The sequence below is a fragment of the Eptesicus fuscus genome, chromosome 1 (assembly GCF_027574615.1).
Source record: "Eptesicus fuscus isolate TK198812 chromosome 1, DD_ASM_mEF_20220401, whole genome shotgun sequence".
In the NCBI taxonomy this organism is placed as follows: domain Eukaryota; kingdom Metazoa; phylum Chordata; class Mammalia; order Chiroptera; family Vespertilionidae; genus Eptesicus; species Eptesicus fuscus.
In genome coordinates, this window is record NC_072473.1 from 14249654 (window position 1) to 14276649 (window position 26996).

The 26996-nt window shown below is 43.9% G+C and overlaps 1 protein-coding gene across 1 annotated transcript in view; it reads left to right on the top strand.

Annotated features, from left to right (window-relative positions):
* The window catches only part of PTCHD1 (patched domain containing 1), a 58851-nt gene extending 32700 nt beyond the window's left edge, over nucleotides 1-26151 (top strand). Inside the window, exons 2-3 of the mRNA XM_008154577.3 lie at nucleotides 10932-11592; nucleotides 24426-26151. Of these exons, the coding sequence (XP_008152799.1) occupies nucleotides 10932-11592; nucleotides 24426-26080 (2316 nt within the window). The 3' untranslated portion in view covers nucleotides 26081-26151. The remainder of the gene's footprint in view (nucleotides 1-10931; nucleotides 11593-24425) is intronic.
* Nucleotides 26152-26996: the final 845 nt, after the last annotated feature.

Genomic DNA, 26996 nt, shown 5'->3' on the forward strand with positions numbered 1-26996 from the left:
CGCCCCCTCTGTCATCCCCTACCTAGTCTGATGTGCACAGTCATCTAACTGGGCGGCTAACTTGAAAAAGGTGGGATGGTTTCAGGCTGGGAGGTTACCGTAGAATTAGAGAGTGCCGGCTTTTAAACACATCCTAGCCAAATATTTGTGTTGATGCACACTATTAATCCCATTTATTTTTAGTCTCTCAGTAAACATGTGAACAAAAATCTGTCACCTACACATTTCATTGAATATATTTTTCAAGAAAAACTGAGAAAGTTCTATCAGTTAGAGAAAAAAAAAGTTAAGGGATTTTTTTGTTTTGCTCATAATCCTTTACTGGGTACCACTTGTGTGTCGAGACTATATTGATCAGTTTACATTCAATTTCTCACTTTTCCTCCAACAATCTTAATTAGATATGTACTATTATTTTCCCCATTTTACACATGAGGAAACTGAGGCACAGAGAGAGCTGTTAAGTAACAGGATAGTGTCCAGGGTTAAACATCTACTACCTACCAAAGCTGGCAGTTGAGCCCCAGCGGTCTGTCTTCTCCACGCCACACTATACATCATTAGCACCTTCCAGAAGGTTCAAGGCCCTAGCAAGCTGAATTTGCTCTTTAAGACTTCTTTTCAGATCTGGGAGAGGGCATCAGCTAAGAGGCACCTGTGACTTTTAAGGTCAGTAGTTTTATGTGAGAACAGAAAAAAATATTTCCAGGGGAAAAAAAATGTACTAACAGGTAATACACTCTTCTAGGAATTACATCAAGTACTCGTTCCTATAAAGCTGGTGGTCCATCATTCAGGAGTGCCATTACCAGGTCACTAGATGGAACTCTTTTCTTATTTCTTCTTTCATCAGCCTTAACGTGCATTGTCCGCAAGCTCAGTGCCCGATAGAAACTTAGTCAATCCACTGAGGGAAAAATAATCGCCAAGAAGCTCTTCTGATGGAGACGCTTGTTCATTACTTTGTCGAGTTAACATTGTTCTTAATTATTTGCAGTTTTGAATATTTCAGGGCTGTTTGGCATTTCTCTTTTTTTCTTAAGCTGAAGCTATTATAGATGTGCTTTTGAGTTGCACTCAGGGGCTCATACCCACGATGTCTACATTCTTATTTTTGCTTGTGGAAAAGGGTGGCTATGTTGCCGGGATTCTTGTCCCAGCCTTACAAAGGGTCCAGCATTCTGGAGAAAGGGGCTGATGCATAGATTCAAGAAGGTGTCCAAAGACAAAGAAAGATAATTTTGAAAGGCATTTGGGGTCAGGGGTGCTTCAGCTAAAGGAACTGAAGACTACCTCCTTGTCTAGGACCCTTGCTTTTATTAACACAGTTTGTCCTAAGGCAAGGTGGAGATATACACTTCAAAGGGTAAGGCTTCAAAGGGTAGAATTTACAGAAGCATTGTCAGATTGGGGAATAGCCTACAGCTGTTCAGGTGTTTGGCCAACAGGAGGCAATAAAATGCCCTGAGCTGTCTGGCAGCAGACAATCCTATTCAGGTTTGGGGGAAGTGTCGTTTAGCCATTCCAACAGGTAAACTACATATGTGGCTCACCCTTGTTGAGCTGTCCAAGCTTCACCAACCTTTTGGTGAAACTCTTATAATTATTACATGCTGGAATTGGTTCCAGGCACTATGTGACATCTTTCCTAGCTCAAAACTGTTGTCCTTTTCCTAAAAGCCTGTCTGGTATCTCGAGACCGTCCCTTGAAAACCTAAGAAAATGGTCTGATGCCCCCCTATGAAAGCTCCAGTTCTGACAGGACTCTTGGGAAGGAGGAGGGCCTAGAAGGGGAAAAGAACAGACTCTGACTGAAGGGTGAACCACATAAAATTGCCAATATGGAACCCCTTTTTTACCTATTCAAATGGCAATTTATATGGTTCAACCCAATACTAAATGCCAGGTCAGACACCCTTTATATGTTATCACAGTTGATCCTAATAATGTTTCTATGAGGTCAGGTTTATCCCCATTTTAAAGGCAATGAAACTTAGTTAAATGCCTAAAATCATTGTCTTCGTTTTGATTTCCCACAAAGTTGACCCAGAGTCAAGGTCTCCACGTGAGTAGTATATTTGGAAGACGACCCCAGAAAGCACTGGTCAGAGAATGGCAGCCTGAGATGGGGAAGAGAAGCAGTAAGGTATAGGGACATGGTCAAGCCAGTTACTCTGGAGCCTAAACCCTCTGGGGAACTCTGGGAAACAGGGAGGAACACATGCCACAGGGTCATCCCACCTTGGGGACAAGGAAGCTTGGGCTATTTCTACATGAACTATTTTTAGTCATTGGTCCAGAACTAACAGAGGCAGGGTTTGAACTGGTGACATTCTGACCTCATAACCCATGCTGTTCCCACAGACGCACAAAATGTTGTCAAAGCGTGGGAAAGATCAGGGGCTCCCAGAGAATTGGGAATCAATTCCAGAATTGTATCTGGGCAGCTGTAAGACACCAGAGGAGAGACCGTTCCCTGCTTCTCTGCTCTACAACCACAGTTGTGTAGCTCTCTAGCTTACAAAATGCATGCACAGCCATCACATCATTTGGCTCTCATCATGCCCCTGAGACAGACTAAAATCCATTCGCTTACAAGATTATTATGTGCATGTGTTTACTCCCTAACTATTGAGTATGTGTGCCAGGAAGTGTTCTAGCTAATGGAGATGTAGTAGACCAGACACACACTCATGGTAAAACTCATATTCTAGTGGGGGAAGCAGAATAAAGAAGCAAGGAGATGTATAATGTCAGGTCATCGTTGGTGCCATGGACAGTTTAAAACAAGCAAAGAGGATGGTGATGGCAAGAGATGCTATTTTTTTTTCCATTGGAGGTGGGGTCAGGGAAGATGATTCCATTTGATGAGGGTAGTGAAGGAAGTGAGGCTCTTTGGAGGAAGGATGAAAAGAAAGATGGGCAGTGAAATTAGGGTGTGGTTAGGCATGAGACTGGAGACACCAGGAAGGGCAGTGTACCATCTTGTTGGCTATGGTCGGGACTTAGGTTTTTGCTCTCAGCCCAGTGAGGAAGCATTGGAGGATCTGGAACATGGAAGCAGTTGGGTATATGTTTTCAAAGGTTCATTTGTTATGTCGCTCTAACTCAGATGGTCAGCGAGACCCAGAACCAGGTCTCAAATTGAAGTTTTCTGACTCCTGATCCAGTGCTCTTCCCACTCAGGTGCACAGTTCTTCAGACCTGGGTATGCTTGCTCTCCTGTTTCTTTTGTTGTTTTGCTATTTTAATTGAATGTATTGGGGTGACACTGGTTAATGAAGTTATATAAGTTTCAGGTGTTCAAATCTATAATAAATCATCTGTATATCGTCTGTTCACCACCCCAAGTCAAGTCTCCTTCTATCACCATGTTTCCCCCCTTTGTCCTCTTCTACCTCCCCCGCCCCTTTTCCTCTGGTAATCCTCACACTGTCACCTGTGTCTATGAGTTGGGTGTTTTTTGGTGTATGGGGTTTTTTTGTGTGTGTTTTGTTTTGTTTTGTTTTGTTTTTGCTTAATCCCTTCACCTTTTTCAACCAGCCCTCTTATATGTGGAATCTAATGAACAAAATAAACTAACAAACAAAATAGAAACAGACTCATCAATGGGCATTCTGCATTTTTCTGTCCCTTGCAGTTAGTTGTGGTTTCCTGACCAGATCTTAAAACTGCTGTTACCTACTCCCCAGACTTTTTGGCTCCTTGGGACTCCTCTTTGCCTCTTGGCTAACCAGCTTGAACATTCTCCCATTTGCAAGAGCATCCTGTCCTTGTTATCCATCAAAACTCATGACCCACACACTTGCTCAACCAGAGTTTAAGCCTGACCATGAAAGTCAAGTGAGGACAACGGGATGAAAAAAATAAACCACTCTAAAAAAAAAAAAAGGGTTTAACTTCCCAGATCTCCAGAGGTCTTCAAGATATCAAGGAACTTTTTTGTACTCAAGATCAAGTGACATTTTCTCCCAGACGGTGGGAAAAAGCGAATAGTGGGCCCATAGTGAACTGCTTTCTTTGTCATCCAGACCAACACAGAATCAGGCAAAAGTTGCCATGAGATAGTGTCATTGCCTTTTCCTTCATGATTACTATTTTTCGTTTCTAAAATCTCAGATTGATTGGCTTCAGATCCAAAGTGGCTTTGTTGACTCAGCCAAGGCTGCAAAGACAAACAGCCTATTGGGGGGATGACAGTGTGGGGCTCTCTTGACTGGTCTTTAGTGTCAACAGCCACAAAAAGTGTTTACCCCCTGGTAGAGCCAGGAGAAAAACCAACATTCCACTCTCCCCTGCCTGCACTGGCACTACCTACGGACAGAAGTGCCCATTTGTCCTTTGTCACCGCAGCAGGTCAGCGTGACGCTGGGCACGCAGGTACAGAAGAAGTGTGTGGCTAGATAGTCACTTGTTGGGCTACATGCACCGCTTGAATTTCGTGTCCTCCGAACATGTAACGTTTCAAAGGCAGAATGATATTTCTGTTCACTTATTAAGGGATGACTAACTTGCTTTTGGCTGTACTACAAATGAATCACGGTAACCATCCCCAACTTGCAACTTCTGGTGTTCTGATGTAATGCGTTTCTATTAAAAGAAGAGGAAAGAGAGTGGGTGAGAGTGAGATCATGCAGAGACGGAACATAACACCCAGGGAGCTAGCGTAATTGATGAACTTTAAGAGGCCAGATCCGTCCACTTCGAGGTGTTTTCTTGTGTCCTGGGCGAGGATACCTTGCCAGTCGGTTCCTAGGCATTTACAGGTGCAGCATACAGACCCGTATCAAGACCTGGCATTTCGAGGGCCTGGGTGAAGAAAGCATTTCCTTTGGGGGTGAAAACGAGATATTCCTTGAAAGCATTTAAAAGCAGTTTTGATTTCGTGTCACTTTGAGGTGATATTAGAGGGCACACGATATAGGTGGGAAAGGCAAACCAAGGACCTCCCTTTTGACATTGTTTTCATGTTATGCAGCATATTTGAGAGCGGCAGTAGGAGGGAGGGAGTGGGAAGGCGACACAAGGAAAGGAGGGCAGCCTAGAAAGGTGGTATCATCAGCCACTGCCCCTGGGGAGCCCCCACCTCCTCCGAAGCCCCCCTCCCAGGTGAGGTGGCGGGGGGACAGCTTGACGTGTTCATTGCCCTTCCTGGCAGAGTGGCCTTCCCACCCTCCCTCTCCCCCTTTTTTCAGCAAGAAGCAAAGACAAAAAGCGCCCAGAGGTATTGTGAAAGGTCCTCGGAGCCCACAGGTATTTTATTTTTCCTACGTTAATCACCTCTCCAGAGCAGACACTGCCTCCTGCCCCGAGCCCTTCTGCACTCTCCTCCACAAGGTGCCCTGCTGTCTTCTGAGGAAGATCGGAGTGTGCCAAGGAGAGGCAGAGAGGAAATTAGACTCCGGCCTGTCGTGACCGGCAGCCCACACTGGCTTTGTCCCAGGCCCTGGCAGAAGGGGATTATGAGAGCCAGTGCCTCCCAGAACGGGAAATCACTCATAGAAGTGAATCTTTTTTTTTTTTCCCCAGTAACCCTACCCTGTCGTTTTCTTTCTGGGTTTCATCTACTATGATATCTATTATTGACCTAAAAAGAACCTCGATGTGTTGTCAACGCATACTTCAAGTAGCTATGATAACTATCAAACCGGTATCTATGAAGTTCACTTTCTCTCGCCCAGGATCTGATTGTATGGTGCGTGGATGTTCCTCGGCTTATGTTGTGTACATTATGTCAGAAACGAAAGGCTCAGTCCGTAAGATTAGCTGGGCCACCCTCCCTTTTGACTGAAAAAAATATGAGACCTGAAGAAGTAGAGTGACATTCCCAGGGTCTCTGACATTCCTTCCTAAGTAGCAGAGGCCAGACTTAAGCCCAAACTTCTCATTACTGGACTCCATTGGGCTTTTTCCTCGGTAAGTTCGTCTGGGAAAGTTTGATTGGGCAACCACAGAGGCTGGATGGAGAATAAGAAAGGTCAGTAAGCTCAGACCCCATCCCCTTCATCACCTGTTAGCATCGCCATGTAATGTTGCTGGCTCAGATGAGGTCTGGTGTGTGGGATTATTTCTGGTCTCTCTGAATGGACCCCAGATCCCCAAATGTGGCTGTCCTACATCTCAGTCATGTCCTCGGCCGATCATTTGAACTGGGTGGGCTGACAATTCTTCATTCTTCCCCGCGTCTTGGTTCATCCACTAAAGCTCTAAAGTTGTGCTGGTCTATGTGCTGGTCTGTGGAGTAGGGCCTAATGGAGAGTCCTACGTCTGCCCTTTCTTTACCAGGTCATCTTAGGTGAGTTACTGCCATTCTCTAGGCCTCAACTGCTCCAGCTCTAAAATGGGAAGAATGATTTAAGCATTTCCATAGGGTCTTGTCTCGAGTAAATTTTTAAAACTGTATAGAAAGTACTTAGCAGACTAGTTACAATTACTAGGATCATTCTGAACCTGAAGGATGATGAGAGCAAAGAAGCTAACGGTCTTAGGCTGCTGTAGAGCCTAAGACCATCAGAAAACACAGATATTTACATTATGATTCATTAACAGTAGCAAAATTACAGTTATGAAGTAGCAACGAAAATAATTTTATGGTTGGGGGTCACCACAACATGAGGAACTGTATTAAAGGGTCGGGGCATTAGAAAGGTTGAGAACCACTGGTTTAAACAGTACATTCAGAGCCTTAAAATGAATCTCAACTTAGCATTCAGTTCTGGCCTCTTTGGCAGCAAATACCATACTAATTTTAAAATGTTGTGATCGTGATTGTCACCGGATTAGGTTTTGCTAGGACAGAACACTTGGCGCTGTCTGCTGTTAGGGTCTTCCCATTGTTTTGGACATTGTATGTCTCTGTTTTGTTTTCTTTTAAAATCTTTATTATTGATTTTTAGAGATAGAGGAAAGGAGAGGGATAAAGAGATGGAAACATCGGTGAGACAGATGAGACAGGAACATCATCGATCGGCTGCCTCCTGCACACCCCACACTGGGGATGGAGCCCGCAACCCAGGCGTGTGCCCTGGCCGGGAATCGAACCGTGACCTCCTGGTTCATAGGTCAACCCTCAACCACTCAGCCACACCAGCCAGACTGGACATTGTGTCACTTATGAGATTTTCCATGTGTTGAGTGTGACGTGAGCCCCCTGAACTCAGAGAAATTATCCTATTATTGACAACACAGTAGATTTGATAACTTATTGAATGTGATGTGATCAAATAACTGAAAATCTATACGCAGTTAATAGAAACATGGATTATATGTTGACTCACATGACAGTGAGACGGTATGAAGGCTCAGGACGATTGTTTTTCCTCTTCTGGGAAGAGGGTCGCTTATCTAGCCCAATGATAAGCTTGTGTGGATGGAGGTTGTCTATTTTGTGGACTAAGGTGTCTCGGTCATTTCACTCTCATGCTTCGATGTTTTCCTGTCTTCCCTTCCCCCTTCTCCACCCAAAAGCAAAGATTAATTTAAAGGCAACGATGATGTCACCGTGAGTTAACTTGTCATCATTTTTACTTTCCCTTTCTTTTTCAGTGCAGAAATGAAAAGTAAGTATAAAGCAAAAGAAATCATAACTTTGATCTCCTGCTTCCCTTTCCCCCTGTGAATATATGTAAGAACACCTACTAACGGATCTGCTGTCCTGAGTGGGGCTCCTTTAGGAAAGTACATCAGAGCATTTTAAAACCCTATACGGTAGCTGTCCAGGTAGCAGGTGCCGCGTGTGTGCCCCTGGCCACGTGGGAAGCCAAGAGTAAGTAGACTGTGTGTGTGCTTGATGTGTAGGCGTAACATCCAAAGATCAGAACGGAATCTTTTCACAAGTCCCAGAAGGGAGTCTTACCGCTCCTTTCCCATGCCTCTTATTATCTCTCACCTCTTATCCCATAGACTCTCGCTGCCAGGTGGGTGGCCTCAGCCAACACCCCCTCTCTGGCTGCTTTGTCACTCAGCATCTCCATGCCACTCAGAAGCAAGAGTGACACATGTTCTACCCACCTCTCCATCAGAAATTCAAAGCAGCTGCATCTCACAGCAGCTCTGGTACTAAGAGTTAACAAACCTTCCCTGCCAAACTCCAGTAAGTTCTTTCCCAAGCCTCCCTCCTATGATTTTGTGGTACAGGGGTTAACAAGGTGTCTGCTTTCTTTGCTCAGTGATCCCAGGGGTCATAGCAGTAGATCAGCCGAGTTAGCAGATCACTAAATAGTTTACAACTCCCAACCCAGCAAGGCGGCATGGCCGCCTTAGAGAATGGATGGAAAATATCCCCTTGCTATAATTGGGTTCAGCCCTGTGGCTTAACACCATCTTATTTGGCAATCTTTTTCTCTTGACATATTTAGTAATCACTCTAAGAAAGATTTATTAGACTGCTCATGGGAACAAACAATGCATTAAATATTACACATATGCATGCTTTCAATACCACTCCTTTTCTAGTCTATTCTGAACCTTTCCCCAAAGTCTTGCTGTTAACTCATCAAAATTCTCCCTTGTCTTTAAATTCCTCTTGGTTCTTGTCTCCTCCAAAAGAACCTTTTATATTTTGGAATGTTTTTGTAGTTATGAGTTCTTTTAATCAAAATTCACTGGGCCATGCTTAGAGAAGAAAACACACTCTCACAGTTTAAAGCCACTGAAGATCTTTTGTTCATCATTAATCTCAAAACAAAAATTTAGCATATGGTTAGAGTTTTGTGAAAATAATCTCCTGGGTATCTCTGAGGGCGGGGGGAGAGAGAGGGGGAGAGAGAGAAAGACAAGGAATGAACTCCAAATATTGCAGCCAAACACAATACAATGAACTGTTTCCTGAACCTGAGAGTTGGCACCCATGGAGAGATGTGGGGGAGGGGCCCTGAGAATCAGGATTAACAACTTATGCTCTGTGCTCACTAAAGGACTTTGACAGCTGGTACCCCTCAGACATTTTCAAAAAGAATAATAAATATCCCCCCCCCCCGGCACACACAGAGCAAACTGTCTTAGCAAATAATCCATCTAGAACAGATTTAAGAGAAAATACATCAGGGTCATGGAGATGCTCAGAAGGTTATGAGTTACAATGACATAGCCGCAGCATGGCAACCCTGGATGTTACTCCCTTTACTTATGAAATGTTCTTCAGTCATCAGATATACAATAATGGCTGTCTCTGCTCTTGGGAGAGCCCCCTCAGGGCTAGGCACCATTCTACATGCACTCATTTACTTCACTCAACTTCCTGTCCATCACTGGCCCGATTTTGTACACTGGCCACAATCCACACACAGAAGGCCTTGTTTTCTCACCTTAGATGGTAGGTTACACATAGTCCTACGCATCTGATTTTTTTAGGGGCGAGGCATTGAAAGCACAAATTCAGGAATTAGTTGCCAGCAAGAACCTTCATTCGCCTGCTGGTATTGCCAACTTAGAGGTGTAGTGTGAGGGGCCAGGAGCATAGGTTCAGGAGCCAGACTGCATGATGCAGCCCAGCTCACTCTCTCTTACCGTGTCTGTGAACTTGGGCAAGGGATCTGGCTTCTGGATGTCTCAGTTTCCTCATAGAAAAAATGAGGCTACACTTGCGCTTCATAGTTTCTTATAAGGATGAAATGAAACCATCTGTGCCCGGCCTGTCGTGGGGACTGTTACATGAGTGTATTCCCGTGTGCACTGTGGTCGCAGGCATGCAGACCTGGGCAGGCAAACATCACTGAGGGTGAGGTGGCTAGAATGAATTCCACTGTGATCCCTGAGCACAACTCCCATGGATCCCAGCCAGACTCTTGCAGTGATCGCTCCCTTCCATATAATCAGACAAGGAAAGTCAGAGAATATGAGGGCTCTCAAGGTGAACCTCTTTTATGGCACCGAGTGATTGAATTGGATGCAGAAATTGCTTAGCTGCCTGCAAATCGGCAGCGAGGGCTGGGCCTGCAGAGAACCTCTGCACCTGGAACTGCACCTTAGTTCCCTTTTCACTTGACACTTTCAAGAGAGAGACACTGAGCCCTAACCCGTTTGGCTCAGTGGATAGAGTGTCGGCCTGCGGACTGAAAGGTCCCAGGTTCGATTCCGGTCAAGGGCATGTGCCTTGGTTGCAGGCACATCCCCAGTGGGGGGTGTGCAGGAGGCAGCTGATCGATGTTTCTCTCATCATTGTTTCTAATTCTCTATCCCTCTCCCTTCCTCTCTGTAAAAAAAATCAATAAAATATATTTTTAAAAAGAGAGAGAGAGACACTGAACGGTGGACCTATCTAAGGTTTTCAGACATTTATAGACCAATCGAGTCACAAATAAAGAACACGACTTGTGGAAATAATGCTGGTACTTGAACCCGGCACTTCTCAAACTTTCATTATACCAGAATCTCCTGGAGGGCTTATGAAAACACAGATTTCTAGGCCCCACCCCAGAGATTCTGATTTACTAGGTCTGAGGTAGGTCTTGAGAGTTTCCGTTTCTGGCAAGTTCCCAGGTTGTGCTGATGCTGCTGGTCCAGGGACCACGCTGTGAGAACCACTTGTCAAATGTGTGTTTTGCATCCTTACTACCTATTTTTAAAATATATTTTCTTGATTTCAGAGAGGAAGGGAGAGAGAGAGCAATAGAAACATCAATCATGAGAGAGAATCATTGACCAGCTGCCTCCTGCACGCCCCCAACTGGGGATCAAGCCTGGAACCAGGGCATGTGCCCTGACCAAGAACTGAACCGTGACCTTCTGGTTCATAGGCTGACGGTGGCTGGGCTCCTTACTGCCTATTTCTGATGTAAGGTTATAACATTTAACTTGAACTCTTTAGCATAGAGATGGCATGAGTGACTCCCCCCCCAAAAAAAACACAGATATTTGAATCCACAGAGCTCATGTCCTTATTCATGTGTATTTTTGCTAATAAACACTGACTTTCATTTTTTCCCCTATAGTTGCATGCTGCTGTGACCAAGATCCAGGTTCCAAGACCTGGTTTCAATTACACGTTTGCCCACATATGTGTCCTGAATAACGATAAGACTTGCATCGTGGATGACATAGTGCATGTGCTGGAAGAGCTAAAGAATGCGCGGGCCACCAACCGGACCAATTTTGCTATCACATACCCGATCACTCACTTAAAGGACGGGAGGGCCGTGTACAACGGGCACCAGCTTGGAGGTGTCACCGTGCACAGCAAGGACCGGGTGAAATCCGCAGAGGCCGTCCAGCTCACCTACTACCTGCAGTCCATCAACAGTCTCAACGACATGGTGGCTGAGAGGTGGGAGTCCAGCTTCTGCGACACTGTCCGACTATTCCAGGAGTCCAACAGCAAAATCAAAATATACCCTTACACGTCCTCCTCGCTGAGGGAAGACTTCCAGAAGACCAGCCGCGTATCAGAACGTTACCTGGTCACCAGCCTGATCCTGGTGGTCACCATGGCCATCCTCTGCTGCTCAATGCAGGACTGCGTCCGCAGCAAACCCTGGCTAGGCCTACTCGGCTTGGTGACCATAACCCTGGCCACTCTCACCGCAGCCGGGATCATCAATCTCACTGGTGGGAAATACAATTCCACCTTCCTGGGAGTCCCTTTCGTCATGCTAGGTAATTACCGCCCTTCCTTTTTCTGGTTCCTCCTGCTGGTAATGGTGACGGGGTTCCTAAAAGGCAAACAGCAGCCATCTAACAACTTGGTTTCGTTGTCAGTGTCTTCCCTTTGCCTAGAAGTCCTGGGACCCATGGTAAGAAGTCCTGGTGGTCAGCAAGAAGCAGCCTTATTTGGTAAAGGTGCCAGAAGTCCAACGTCCTGGGCTCCAGACCTGGCTCTCCATTAAGTAGCCATGTGGCATCTAGCAGATATTCATCTCTGTGCCATCATGTCTTAGGTTGAGCCTCCCCGGAAACAGACTGTGAGACAAGGATTTAGATACAAGTCGTTTATTTGGGAGTTGAGCCCAGGAAGCCCCAGTGTGGGAATGAGAACCTGAGACAGGGTAGGAAGACAATTCAGGGCATGTGAATGAACAGGTTCCTGCTGCAGGCATCTGCGGCTCAATCCCACTGGGGACCTTTGGGAGACCTCAGAGAACACTCCGCAGAGAGGCCCTCCTTCAGGACTGAGGAAGCTGGGAGCCGGGCTGTGTCCCCAGAAGCCCTGTGCATGACTCATCGAGGGCTCTCCCAGGGTCATTAACACCCAAGCTCTTCACAGGGAAGACCCAGCACATTCCTAAGGTGGAGAAATCCCTCTGGTTACAGGTATTGGCAGTAGGAAGCCTTCCGTGACCTTTAGAATGGTGAACAGGAGGGCACGTGGGTTGAGCACTGACAGTGTCTGGTACCATCATTTTCCCCACCCACTAGATAGAGTGGATGTGAACATCACAGAAAAGGACATAAGTAAATGTACAAGAATTTTAAAAGCAACAAGTGAGACATAAATAGAAGGAAACTTTGCCTGTCCTTGCTGTGAACTCAGGAGAATGTTTCAAAATGATGGTGTAAGAGCTGGTTTGGCTCAGTAGGTAGAGCGTCAGCCTGTGGACTGGAGGGTCCCAGGTTCGATTCCAGCCAAGGGCACATGCCCGGGTTGCAGGCTCGATCCCCAGTAGGGGGCGTGCAGGAGGCAGGTGATCAATGAGTCTCTCTCATCATTGATGTTTCTATCTCTCCCTCTCCCTTCCTCTCTGAAATCAATGAAATATACACTGAGTGGCCAGATTATTATGATCTCTGAATGCATAATAATCTGGCCACTCAGTGTATATCCTATATAATAAAAGGCTAATATGCAAATTGTCCCCTCGACCAGGAGTTCGACCAGCAGGCAGGCTGGCCAACCGCCCATGTCCCCTCCCCCTTGGCCAGGCTGGCCAGACCCCACCCTTTAGAGGCCCAGTGCATGAATTTGTGCATGGGTGGGGTCCGGCCAGCCTGGCCAGGGGGAGGGGACATGGGTGATTGACCGGCCTGCCTGCTGGTCGAACTCCTGGTCGAGGGGACAATTTGCATATTAGCCTTTTATTATATAGGATATACACTGAGTGGCCAGATTATTATTATGCATTCAGAGATCATAATAATCTGGCCACTCAATGTGTGTGTGTGTGTGTGTGTGTGTGTGTGTATTTTTTTTAAATGACGATGTAAGAATCCACTTTATTCTCTCCATGGAGGCTGCAGGAATTTCCTGATAAAAAATAATGCTCAAAACAAAGGCATAGTGCCTGGCCACTTTGGCTCAGTGGTCGAGCATCCACTCTCTCCCTGTCCCTTCCTCTCTGAAATCAATAAAAATGTATTTAAAAAACAAACAAGTAAAAGACAAAGGCATAGTGGTCATAACATAGCATCAGTTACTCTGCCCATCTGGTCTTGAAGATGGCATGCCCAGCAAGCCTGAGATGGCAGAGTCCTTGCGGGCCAGGATTCAAACGGTTAGCTTTCCCCCTTTTCTCTGGCAGCTTCTCATCAATTCCTTCAGCAAAATTAAAAAAATATTGGGAATCAGATGACAAACGAAGTGGCATTTTTTTGTTGAGTGAGAAATAAGTATGATGGAGTGCGCCTTTTGCCCTGTTGGGGGTAGCTGAAGAGAAAAGCAGCCGCGTTATGGCTGGTTAAGTGAAAAGCAGGGCTGGCGGGGCTGCAAGGCCACAGAATGGCCTGCTGGCCTCGCTGCTCCGCGGCTGCCGGAATTCAGACCTAGGCTAGGAGCGGCCATGAGTAGCCTTTGTGGGAAAGTGGGGCACTGTGCAGAGAGACTGAGCAAGCCGCGGCTCTACCAGCTGGGTTTACTGATCGCTGCTGAACACAGCAGAGAAGGAGGCTGCTACGCTTCCTCCGGACTCCAGTCTGTTAAGAAGGCCGCGTAATTGGTCTCTTTAAAATAACCCCCAGATGATGATATGGGTCAATGGTGGTCTACAGGGTGATTTCTTAAAGAGTGAGTAAGGACTGAGTATGTGTAGCTTCCACGGAGGCTTGAGTCAAGATTTAAATTAAGATGTTTTGCTCATGCTTAGTCACAGGCTTGGGTTGTTTTTTTAGCTTTCGTTTTAAAAATAGTGGTTTTTGTTGTGATTATTTTTGTGGGGGCTCGTGGGTGGAGATAAACAGGAATAAGAAAAGGGTGGGGAACTGAAGGGAGACAGTTAGGTTCTAAAAGTGAAGAAAAAGGGCTATTGTCTCTGGTTTTATGAAACTCTAGGTAGTTACCAGTGAGTTCAAAGTATGATACAATATTTAAAACTCCCGAACCTTACTACTGAGCCAGGGGCACTGACCTTTTTCCTTAGAGTGTCAAATAAAAAAATGACAACAGCCAACACACACACACACACACACACACACACACACAAAACCTCCCTAAAAACTAATTGCACTAAGTAAAATAAAATTACAATATTTAGTGCTTCTTAATATTAATATTAAAATAGTAATATTCAAAACGTCTTCAAATTAATTTCACTAAAAAATCTATTTCACTAAGCAAATGACATTAAATATTCAAAACGTCATTAAATTAGTTTTATTAGGAAAAAATTATAATATTGACAATTTCATAAAACTTCTATTTGTACTTTTTAGAGAGGTTTTAAATATTGTAAGTAAAAGTCAACACAGAAAGGCATATACCAGATAGTTCTGGGGCAGAGAAGGATGTAAGAGATGGAAAGAAGCTGTTAACAGGGGAGTGTCTTTGAAAAACAAATCCAGAAATAGTAATGTCACGGCCCTGCAGAGACCGAGTATCACTGAACTTCACGTCCGAGTTCAATTCAGAAAAAGCTGGCATTGGCAATGAAAGAGACCAAGCGCTGCAGGTGCCCAATACTCGCTTGTTTGCAATTTGTGAGGAATGTTAGGCATTGATTTGATAGCAGTTTTCCCTGCTGACAGTCAGTATGCAACCTTTCTGTACATTTTCAGTCCAAAGAGGTCTCAAATGACTTAGTCACAACATGAAAGGAAGCTATGCATTTTAGTAGCTAAGGCCCATTTGCAATAAATACTTTGCACCATGTAATGGGTGCTTAATATGCTCATAAAGGCAACAGTGCCTGGATTTAGGATGGTTGTTGCCCTGCTGTATTTCTCAGATAAACTCTTCATTCTCAGAGATTGAATAAAATACAAGCAATAGCACGTATGACAACGTATTCAGGGACAATGTTAAATTCTGGTTTTTGATGACCAGTCTTAAAATGCCAATAAATATTTCAAATGACCAAGAAGAAATACAGTCCTAAGGGTTTTGCACTGAGTCAAAAACTGTCTGGTTTTTTAAATTGCCTGTCTATAACACAAAATGACTATGCTTAACCTAAGCAGATTTAAGCAAAACTTGATTTTTTTATGTTACCTCAATACAATATCAAATAAAAATTTAAAAATATGTGGCCTCATTTAGAAGGAAAAGAATCTCAGAAACAGTCTCTAATATTGGTATTTCCTTAGCTGACAATAGGTCTACAATGTGATAGATTGTAGACTCGAGAAACTAAATATTCTCAGTGTAATGCCGGTCACATAAGGCCAGACACAGCCAAATGCCAAAATGGCAGTAGATTTAGAATGGAAAATTTTAAGACCACGTGTGTCAAGCAGTATTAACCTGACAAAATTCCAGAATAGGAAAGAATTTGGATAAACGCTGAGAGTTCACCATAATGGGATATGACTGTGTTTTTCTAGCCAAGATGGTACGTGACATCTCTGGCAATAAGAATATATCCTACACAGATGAATCATTTTGGCAATGATGTAAGCAGAGATACATCATGATTTAGAATGTTTTTAATCAGCAGCATGCATATTAGACATTCCCACTTCTGGCAAAACCCCTGTCCATATGACTCAGATCAGTTTATTCAGAGCTGAAATCCTTAAAGGTCTACAGTATTATACATGCTCATTGACATTTTTTAGTAACTATAATTTGGAGAGGAGTTTATTTCATCCATAGCCCTTATGCATAAAGTAATAGCTTATATTTCCAAACTATATTCATATCAGGTATTAAGATATTTGAACTGCCACTTGAAAACGTAAGACACTCATCATTTTGACCCATTATGGAATTTCCTTTAAAGGATGAGGATTTACACCACTGTCCTACAGTTGTGTGTGATTTAAGAAATTAGCATAGGTTTTGTGCATGTAAGCTCTCCCTACAGGCTTAATATTTCCACAGATTTTCTGATCCTTCTTCATCTGGAAGGGTTGTTGCTGCATGTATATACTGACCAGCTGAAAGGAGAGAATTGAAGTTGTAGCAAAAGGTAGTTTGGGTATTAGTTGATCTCATTTAAAATGATTGCTTTGCATTTACCAAGATACAAGAGTGGTGAAGATCAGATGAGACAAAAATATTCTTCAAGAAAAATGTTTTTCAAGTCATTTCAAATGTTTAGGATTTTGAGAAGGTCAAATGCCAGACCCTCTTCCTTCTGAATTATCCAGCCTGGACACTCATATTCAAGGATGGGAAAGGAAGAAAGAATGTGATTAAGTGCTAGGAGGAAAATAATAGCAGGGATGTTTGGCTTCTTTCAGATATACATTCTAAGATTATTTGTATTTAGCAGAAACTAGAAGATCAAGTTCAGTTCTCCAAGAATTTGTTGTAATTTGGTGCCACCTGGAATATGATGTAGTATATGGAGCTTAGTCTTATAAAGTGGTAAAAGTTCTTGTGCAAGCAAAGTAGTTTTAAATGAAAAATTGCAACTCAGTAATTTTTTCTCTGAAACTTAAGCACACCTGAAAGGTTCTGCTTTCTTGATGAGTATTCTGGTATATTTCTAAAATCATGAGAAACTGGGGGAAGGGCAGGAATCAGCCAGATTAAAATAAGAAAGCCCAAACCATATGATATTGCCAATACTCAACTATTTTTGACCTATAAAATTGACACCAATATCCAACCATTTTTGAACTATAAAAGCAATAATTTCTTATGGTTCAACCTAATACATTATTGTAGAAGTCCATTGTTGCAACAATATGACAATCTACACGGTAAAATAGAAGTACTATATTAGAGAGTTGTGGAAATACTCTGCTTAGAGATAAATCACTAATAGGTTCAGTAGATTCTAGGAAAAAGCTGGTTTATAGAGTTTTTTAAATATATTTTATTGATTTCAGAGAGGAAGGGAGAGGGAGAGAGAGATAGAAACATCAATGATGAGAGAGAATCACTGATCGACTGCTTCCTGCATGCCCCACACTGGGGATTGAGCCCACAACCCCGGGCACATGCCCTGACCTGGAATGGAACCCTGAACTCCTGGTTCATATGTCAACGCTCAACCACTGAGCCATGCCAGCCAGGCTATAGAGGCTTTTTTGTTCCCATTTTTTAAAATATCTGATTGGAAATTAGAGTAATTTCATACAATATTTTCAATTTTTTTCCCCTGAAAAACTTATTTGTAATGGTCTCTGGTTATTGTGGGACTAGTTTACAAGGAGATTATGTATTCTAGTTTTGTGGATAGTTCTCAGCCTCTTATTCTCATGTTCTACCAAATCATATTACAGTAAGGGGTAGGTGGGGAGAAATAGGTTTGAACAAAATACAAACCTATTGTTCTAAACCATAAAGGAAGCCAAGAACAAGATTGGGGTTGCAGGTCTAGGAAGGCAGAGCTCAGTTACGTAGAGGAATGCAAGAGTGCCACCTTTTCGACCCGGGTCTCCTTAAGTATACTCTGGGTGGTCTAGCCACCTACTTTAGGGAATGGGAGAGTGGCAGATTCCACGAAGGCCAGGCAGTAGGAGACAACATCAGGACACTAAGCTGGTAAAAATTAAACCATGAGGGGAAACACCTAGTGTGGTGTTGCATTTGGGCCAACGTCACAGAAAGTCACTGCTGGGCTGGGGAGTCTTCACCAGATGGGTCTACAGGAGTTCATCATGCAAGTAGATTCATGGTCATTGTTAAGACAATCCTGCATTTCACATAGAGGCTATTTCACCAGACAAGAGCCAAAATGTAGATAGGACCTAAGAAAGGGATTCTAGCCCCTTCTCTGCATTGATTGATGTAGCCGCACTAGCATTTCTTTTCCTTACTAGGAAAATAAATTTCACATCAGTCTGCTATTCATCGAGGGTGTGGGTGTGTATAACCTGGTTGCGTAATATATATTATATATCACATTAGCTATTATATGCAATATGATTTATTATGCAATAACTTCAGGTTGTGTGTATACAGATGTATTTTATGTGTTTATAACATATATTATGTAGTGTATATGGTTTGAATATAAATACTATATATTTATCTATATACTATGTAGTATATATTCACACATTTTATATGCAAATATGCAAAATATGTTTGAATAGGATAAGCTATATATACATATATTTATAGTTTACATATGCCTTCTATATGAAGTTATTACACAATGACCATAGCATATATTATGGGCCACATACGTACACACCAATTTTATATAATGCTGCACACACACAGTATCTAAATATCTTTAAATACAGAAGAGCTATTAGCAAAGTCATTTCTTGGACTCTTATTTGCAGCTCCTTAGTGAAGGAAAATCATTTCTCAGATAAAAACCCAGTACTGTGATTAGAATTACCATGATATGACCGGTCTCTGGTAGAAAGAATAAGATGTGTGTATTCATCCTGATGTGAGCATCCGTCTTAACTTAAGCAGAGTAGACCTTTACTCTCACTCTTAACTGTGAGACAAAACAGGCTGTGATAAACCAAACAATTCGGCATAGAAAGTAAATGTTTATAACTGGCAAAGTGTAAATGTAACCCAATTAACTTCCCCCTGAAAATAGATGTTACTCAACCCAGACATATCTACACTTTAAATTTCTTCTAAAAAACCCCCACAAAAATCATAAATTTATGTGGGTGTCAGTCAAAGAAACGCATTTTATAAACATGAGCTACTTAGTCAAGCTCATCTACGAATAAAATCTGTCTTAAGTGGATTTTGCTCATGTAGTCGTTATACTCTGTGGATTTTCTAGAAGAATGTAGTCATTTTACTTCCATATATGAGGTTTGGCTCCACTGGCTCCTGGTATGAAAAATTTTCGCATTGAAACCGAAAGATCATCCATCAGCAAACTACCCCATTTCACCTCCTCATCTTCTCAGCTGTTGCTTACTTTTAGGAAGTCAGGCTGAGGAAACCCTGCTAGTACGGAAAGGATTAAAATGTGAGGAGTGCCTACAGGTGTCAGCCTCTGCCTGTGGCAGCGTGTGCCGGGGAAGGTGGGAGAATCTGGGCCTAAAGAAAAAGCTGCCTTACAAAAAGCCACATGCACAAAATAGATCAATTTGCCCGTGATTGTTCATGGACCAAAGGGGAAAAAAAATCCAAATCACCCAGATTGCCTGTGATAGCAAAACCATTAACTACATTTAAAATATGATTCACTTTCTGAGGAACTTCCTAGAGGCAGATCTACGGGGTGAAGTTGGGTTAATTCTTAGCTCTTTGTTAGTGGATTCCTCGTGTTAGTGGATTGTAAACAACCCTGAAGGCTTTGCGTCAGGCCCCAGAAAAGGGTCTGGACCAGAGTGAGATTTCATCTGAGGTTCCTGACACTCACCCTAAATGACTTCAGGATGAGCCAGTTGAAAGTTTGCTGCCATTGGTGTCATTTATCACCTTGTGCTCCTTTTTCTCTTCATTGGCTCCCAAGCCTGGAAGTTAACTGCACATAAAGATACAAAATTCTTTGGGGAAAAAAGGAAAATGATCAGCCTAAAACCCTTTAGTATTTGAGTTTACTAGATGACAATCGCAAAGTCTGCTGCTAATAAAATTTCAATTACACTCCTGGTCCAAATTGTGTCTGAACATTGGTGAAGAGCTAGCTCTATTGTCCTTGTCCCGGAGCCTGGCTAAAAGCCCACGTTGCCTTCAAAGCATTCACTCATGAATAATTAGAACTTGGACCTGTGTGTGTGTCTTGACACATACTGATATGCATGTAACTCTACAGACGTGCAATGGAAGCAAGAGAGAAACAAATATCTTGAATGCACTCTTAGAAGACAAGTGAATACTTGGAGAGCTTCTTTATCTTCGGAATTCGATAGCATCAGTATGTGTTGTTTAACAGTTCCCTTTGGCAACTGTTTACGGGCTTAAATACTGTGACTAAGAGGGAATGGCCTGGGATATTGGGCAGTTCCTGGCATGCTGACTATGACACAATTTCCGGCCATGGGCCTGCCCCTCTGATGATAAGCCCTGGCTCCCATTACCACGGTAGGGTCTTGGTCACCAAGGGCTAAATCTGTTTGGAATTTCTTGTTAGGTAGTTTCCCGCATGAACGCTGCTACCCGGGAGTCCTCATGAACATTGGAGATGGAAAATGGTCCCATGCCGAAGGGATGCTTTGTGCCAATGACATAGGCCCCTTGGTCAGATGTAATAGGAAAGCTCAGAGAGCTCTGACTTCGTAGAGAAAATTGAATAACTAGAGTTCAAAGCAGATAGCAATACTTCTGTTTTGAAAGCACCTTTGCAATATGGGGAAACCCAACAGCCAAACCTCTGAAAAGTCTCTCCCATCCACATGCAGCATCTGTTCGCCTGCATCTGTAAGATGTGGCTTCAGAGTCCTGCTTGCTGGAACCCAGGCCCCAAATTAAGAGAGTGACGGAGGATGGTGATGCTGAAGAAGGGAGGCAACTGCTGAGAGAGGAAAGTGGGGAGGAACCGAGCCTACCGAACTCTTTCTTCCCTGCCTTCCCTTGGTTCCCACTGGCCCACGTTCGGAAGTGACTATAAAAGACAAGGCTGGAGGGGAAAGTATGAAGGAGTCTGTCCCTGGGAAGTCGACCTACCCACGATTTCCTCTTCACTGCCTCCTTATCTCTACTCTCTGTCCCATTCCCCAGACCTAAGGGAAGCTGCTTTGGTAGATCAGTGTTCCGGGGAGAGGGTTACATTTCAAAGGATACCCTTGAAAGTCAAAACTAAAGGGAATGTGGCTCTAATTATGCGCAGAGCAGGCATCCCAGGGTGCAAGGCACTCTTCAAGTCCTGAGGCTCTGGGAATATGTCTCCCCTTGAGTGTAGGCTAGGAAACAGGGGCCCTACAGTTGAGCTCTGCTTTAGGGTCATAGATCGGCCTCTTCAACATCAATACCGAGCTGCGAATCAGGTCTAGTTCTAGCTAGGCACTCCATCCAGGCTGTTAATCCCAGGGAGGCAGCTATGCTGGCACTCATCCCTCCCCTGATTGACTGAGCTTCGGGCAGGAGGCCTGGTTATGGTGTAGGCAGTTGTCCCTGGAATCCAAAGAGCTCGGTGAAGATACTGCACAACTCCAGGGCCGGGTTTAAGGTAAAGGCATCTGTTGGTGAGGTGTGGCTTGAGAAACAACAATCCTAGCCTATCAGGAACGGGTGGCGGCAAGGCAAATGATAGCTAGCAACCAATGCTGAGGGATCAGTAGGACAGATTCTTTCTCAGGCATCCCTGCTGGCCTCTGTGAGCGTCAGCATGCACACCCCTGGAGCAAGAGGGAAAAAGGAAAGGCATAGTTTCCAGAAGCCTAAGAATAAAATCAGAATGCTCTCTGGAATTGCCCCCAGACCCAAGAGCATGTGTGAAAACAGTTAAAATACAATAAAAACAATCAAACTATAGGACAAAGCACTTGAAATGCAGCAACGAAACTCAAGAGACAAGCAGATAGCCTACTTCTCCTTTTCCCTGAATTTATTTTCATTCTGGACCCTCCAGCACCATCCTTTTTCCCTCATAGCTCTGTTAATGCAAATTATTTTCTCAATTAGCTTCTAAGATTATTCAATGGCAAGGTAAGAAATGGATTTTTTTTTAAATATATATTTTTAATTTTTTACAGAGAGGAAGGGAGATAGTTAGAAACATCGATGAGAGAGAAACATCGATCAGCTGCCTCCTGCACACTCCCTACTGGGTATGTGCCCATAACCAAGGTACATGCCCTTGATTGGAATCGAACCTGGCACCCTTGAGTCCGCAGGCCGACACTCTATCCACTGGGCCAAACCGGGTTAGGACAAGAAATGGATTCTTGTTGTAGCTTCCAATCAGGGTCAGATAATGTCATTATAAAATATTACACCAATTTTAAGAAAGGAGTGTAAAACAGAGCTCATTTAAATTCTACTATATGGCTGATTAAAATCCTTCTATATGCATCCTTATTTTCTTACCATATTTAATGATTCAGTACTAAAGCCCTGTTTTAAAACTTTTTTTGTTTCTAACAAGTAAATACTGTAAAAAACTTCCATTTGCCATTTTCAGTGAAACGCTAAATTGTTTTGCCCATTGGAACTTAGTCTACATGGCTCTAGATGAAATTGTCAAGACTGTTTCCCCAGGGTGCAGATACCTCAGAGATATTAACCCTCCTTTACCTTCGTTGTCAAGGGATACGTTGCTTTTAACCAAAGGTCAGTTGGTCCTTCCTGACAACACAGTGGAAATAGACTTACCAGATTTCTCCCCTGAGACTGGCTGTTAGCTACCGAAAACATAATTAACAACAGTCTGCCAGGCAACAAGGGCATTTTTTTTGCTTCACGTGCGGAGAGTTTAGGTGCCTCCAATTTAACAGGGGCCACAGAGCTAGTTATCAAATTGACAATTTTGACCTGACCTCGAAAAGTGGCTGTAAAACGATGGCTAGTAAATTAAGATAAATGCCAAGTCCCTCTGAGGAAACGGGCCTATGCAATAACTATCAAATGGGCATTCGGGTTTGAGGCCAAGATTTCACAAGAAGGCTATAAATACCAGCCTGGGCACGAGGGAAGACGTGCGATCAGTTATTGTATACACAACATCACAGTGACTCACTTCCCTCAGCATTACGCTTGGCTGGAGATTTTAAATTCCTTTTTAAAAAACAAGACTATTGTACCACAGGGTAAAGATTTTATTATCCTCAATAATGGGATTGAATATGCCAAGGCGCAGAAGCAGAAAATTAGATCTGTTGATGCCGGTGCCAAGACGGGGGGTTACTGAAAAACACGATGGGTCACATTGATGGGAGGCCGGTTGGGGAAGGGCCTGGCTCCAACCAAGAGAGGTGAGAGAAGCCCAGCTAGATCTGGTCTCAGACAGTAGAATGGAGTGAGAACATGGGCATTTACGGTACCTCTACTATTCCTGTGTTACTGGAATGCTAACCCAGGAGGCAAAGGTGCTGTGGAGTTAAGCAAAGGGGTTACTAGTCTTGGTCTCTCCCTCAGAGGCCATTGCCAAGTAATGCCGAGAAGCCGGAAGTCACCGCCTGCTTGATTCATCATCTTTGAATAACAAAACTTGGTCAAACAGGTCCCTGGAGACAAAATGCAAGCCATAAACTGGCAACCTAAATCTTCTTTTGTTAAATTCCTTCTCGTTGAAAGTATTACAGATAGTCCCCTTTTATTTTGATTTTGATTTTGATGTTGATCAACTGCAGAACGGGGGCGGGGTGTCATATGACTCTTGAGCCTTCTTTCATTTTTCCTGCTCATTCAGACTTGTTCCTACTGTGTTTGCTTCTGTCTGTCTCTAGGATCTATTGCTTCCTGCACCGATATTTAGGGAAGGGAACATAAAAGAGGATGTGATTTAAGTTCCAGTCAGTGCTCAAATTGAATACAGTACCTCCCTAAAGCCCGCCACTTGGCCAGACGTAAATGAGATGATGAGATGTAACTCAGGACCCTCTGCCCACTGCCTTCCTCTGTGCTGACCTCCAGCCAGACTTGTGGGGATGACAAGCAAAAGGATGAGTGACTAGGTCCGTGGTCGGCAAACTGCAGCTCGCGAGCCACATGCGGCTCTTTGGCCCCTTGAGTGTGGCTCTTCCACCAAATACCACAGCCTGGGCGAGTCTATTTTGAAGAAGTGGCGTTAGAAGAAGTTGAAGTTTAAAAAATGTGGCTCTCAAAAGAAATGTCAATCGTTGTACTGTTGATATTTGGCTCTGTTGACTAATGAGTTTGCCGACCACTGAACTAGGTATCTCCTCTGAAGTGTCCCACCAACCAAGGGAAATGGATGCTCTGCAAACTACACCAACAACCTGAAACTGCCGATCTACACCATCCCCAAGAGACATAGGCACAAGTCTAGTCCGCTTTCTCTAGGCGAAAATCCGCCCAGTTCTCTTAAGCCAGGAGGGAGCACGGAGATCTCAGCTCCTCTGGCTGCCCTTTTGACTAGCCATTAACATTTATGATTCACGCAAACACAGGCCTCTCTCTCCACAGGAGAAGTCATTGGTGTTTACTTGTCACTGGTCACACTAGGGCTGGTTCTGTTTCCCTTGACCCAGTAAGTTGCCCATCACCAAGTCGATTCCTCTCTTTAAAGAGATCAGTCTTGCAAACTTTTGATCTGGTCTTTTTCTGCCCCCTCCCCCCTCAGGTCATGGATTATATGGGACTTTTGAAATGTTATCCTCCTGGAGGAAAACGAGAGAAGACCAACACGTTAAAGAGAGAACTGCAGAGGTCTATGCCGACTCCATGCTCTCCTTTTCTCTCACCACTGCCATGTACCTGGTCACCTTTGGCATAGGGGCCAGCCCTTTCACGAACATTGAGGCAGCCAGAATCTTCTGCTGCAATTCCTGTATTGCAATCCTTTTCAACTACCTCTATGTACTCTCATTTTATGGTTCCAGCCTGGTGTTCACTGGCTACATAGAAAACAATTACCAGCATAGTATCTTCTGTAGAAAAGTCCCAAAGCCCGATGTATTGCAGGAGAAGCCGGCATGGTACAGGTTTCTCCTGACAGCCCGATTCAGCGAGGACACAAGTGACGGTGAGGAAGCCAACACGTATGAGAGTCACCTATTGGTATGTTTCCTCAAACGCTATTACTGTGACTGGATAACCAACACCTATGTCAAGCCTTTTGTAGTTCTCTTTTACCTTATTTATATTTCCTTTGCCTTAATGGGCTATCTGCAGGTCAGTGAAGGGTCAGACCTTAGTAACATCGTAGCGACCGCGACACAAACCATTGAGTACACTACTGCCCAGCAAAAGTACTTCAGCAACTACAGTCCAGTGATTGGGTTCTACATCTATGAGTCCATAGAATACTGGAACACTAGTGTCCAAGAAGATGTACTAGAATATACCAAGGGGTTTGTGCGGATATCCTGGTTTGAGAGCTATTTAAATTACCTTCGGAAACTCAATGTGTCCACTGGCTTGCCCAAGAAAAACTTCACAGACATGCTGAGGAACTCCTTCCTGAAAGCCCCCCAATATTCGCATTTTCAAGAGGACATCATCTTCTCGAAGAAGTACAATGATGAGTTCGATGTAGTGGCCTCCAGAATGTTTTTGGTGGCTAAGACCATGGAAACCAACAGAGAAGAACTCTACGATCTTCTGGAGACCCTGCGGAGACTTTCGGTCACCTCCAAGGTGAAGTTCATTGTTTTCAACCCGTCTTTCGTGTACATGGATCGATACGCCTCCTCTCTGGGCGCCCCCCTGCACAACTCCTGCATCAGTGCTTTGTTCCTGCTCTTCTTCTCGGCATTCCTGGTGGCGGATTCCCTGATCAATGTCTGGCTCACTCTAACGGTCGTGTCCGTGGAGTTCGGAGTTGTAGGTTTCATGACCTTATGGAAAGTCGAACTCGACTGCATTTCTGTGCTCTGCTTAATTTATGGAATTAACTACACAATTGACAATTGTGCTCCACTGTTATCCACATTTGTTCTTGGCAAGGACCTCACAAGAACTAAATGGGTCAAAAATGCCCTGGAAGTGCACGGGGTAGCTATTTTACAGAGTTACCTCTGCTATCTTGTTGGTCTGATTCCTCTCGCAGCTGTGCCTTCAAATCTGACCTGTACACTGTTCAGGTGCTTGTTTTTAATAGCATTTGTCACCTTCTTTCACTGCTTTGCCATTTTACCTGTGATACTGACTTTCCTGCCACCCTCTAAGAAAAAAAGGAAAGATAAGAAAAATCCTGAAAACCGCGAGGAAATCGAGTGTGTGGAAATGGTGGATATGGATAGTACCCGAGTGGTTGACCAAATCACAACAGTGTGAGAGTGTGTCTGCTTGTTATATTTTCACCCTAGGTCTTACGAAGAGCAAAGAGATGATGCTAATGAAACAGATTTAGAGTTTTTCTTTCTTTTGTAAGGATAAGAAACGGGCATTGATTGCCAAAAAGAAAGTAAAGGACAAGGGAGGGGGGCGGGAATGGGCATTGCATATTTTCAACCTTTTAAACAAAAGGTTGCTATCAGAAAGAATTTTTACACACACACACACACACACACACACACACACACACACACACACACACGGAGACTTAGAGTTTCCTAAACGAAGATCAAATAGAAGGAAGCTTAAGAGCAAGCAGAATCCTATTTTATTCACGCTGCAGATGTTGCTGGTATTGTGACAAAAACCTACTGATTGAAAGGTCAGCTGCCAAGGCAGAAATAGCTTTAAGCGTTGTTCAAACAGTAAGGCTTCCAGAACTTCTGCAGAGCAGTAGCTCCAGGCAGGCTCTGTGGTCGGAGGTTTCAGTCATCTCATCTAGCTCCCCAACACCCCAAGGAGATGCTTGTGAAAGATCTGGCCAGCAAAAGCGAGCCAGAACTTCAGAAGCAGACACACGGTGGAGTAGCGATCACCACGGGCTGAAATCGAGTCACCTCTCAATTCACCCAGGTGAGGCAGTTTCGTTGTGTAGAATGAATGGATCCTATCCCCGCCCCCTCCCATCAATATATTTTTACCATTTGTCTGGTTTGGTTACTATACCTTTAAACCAGTGACAGCTCCAGCATTGCAGAATTGGGCGATTCTATTTTGGAATATCCTGTTGCTTGTCACCAAATGGATCTGCTTTATTAGTTCCAGCTCTTGGCAGGAGGCTCTGAGTCCCCACAACCACAGAGCCAAACCCAAATACCTGGCACGATGGAGGAAAAGCAGGTGTCTGCTTGAACCC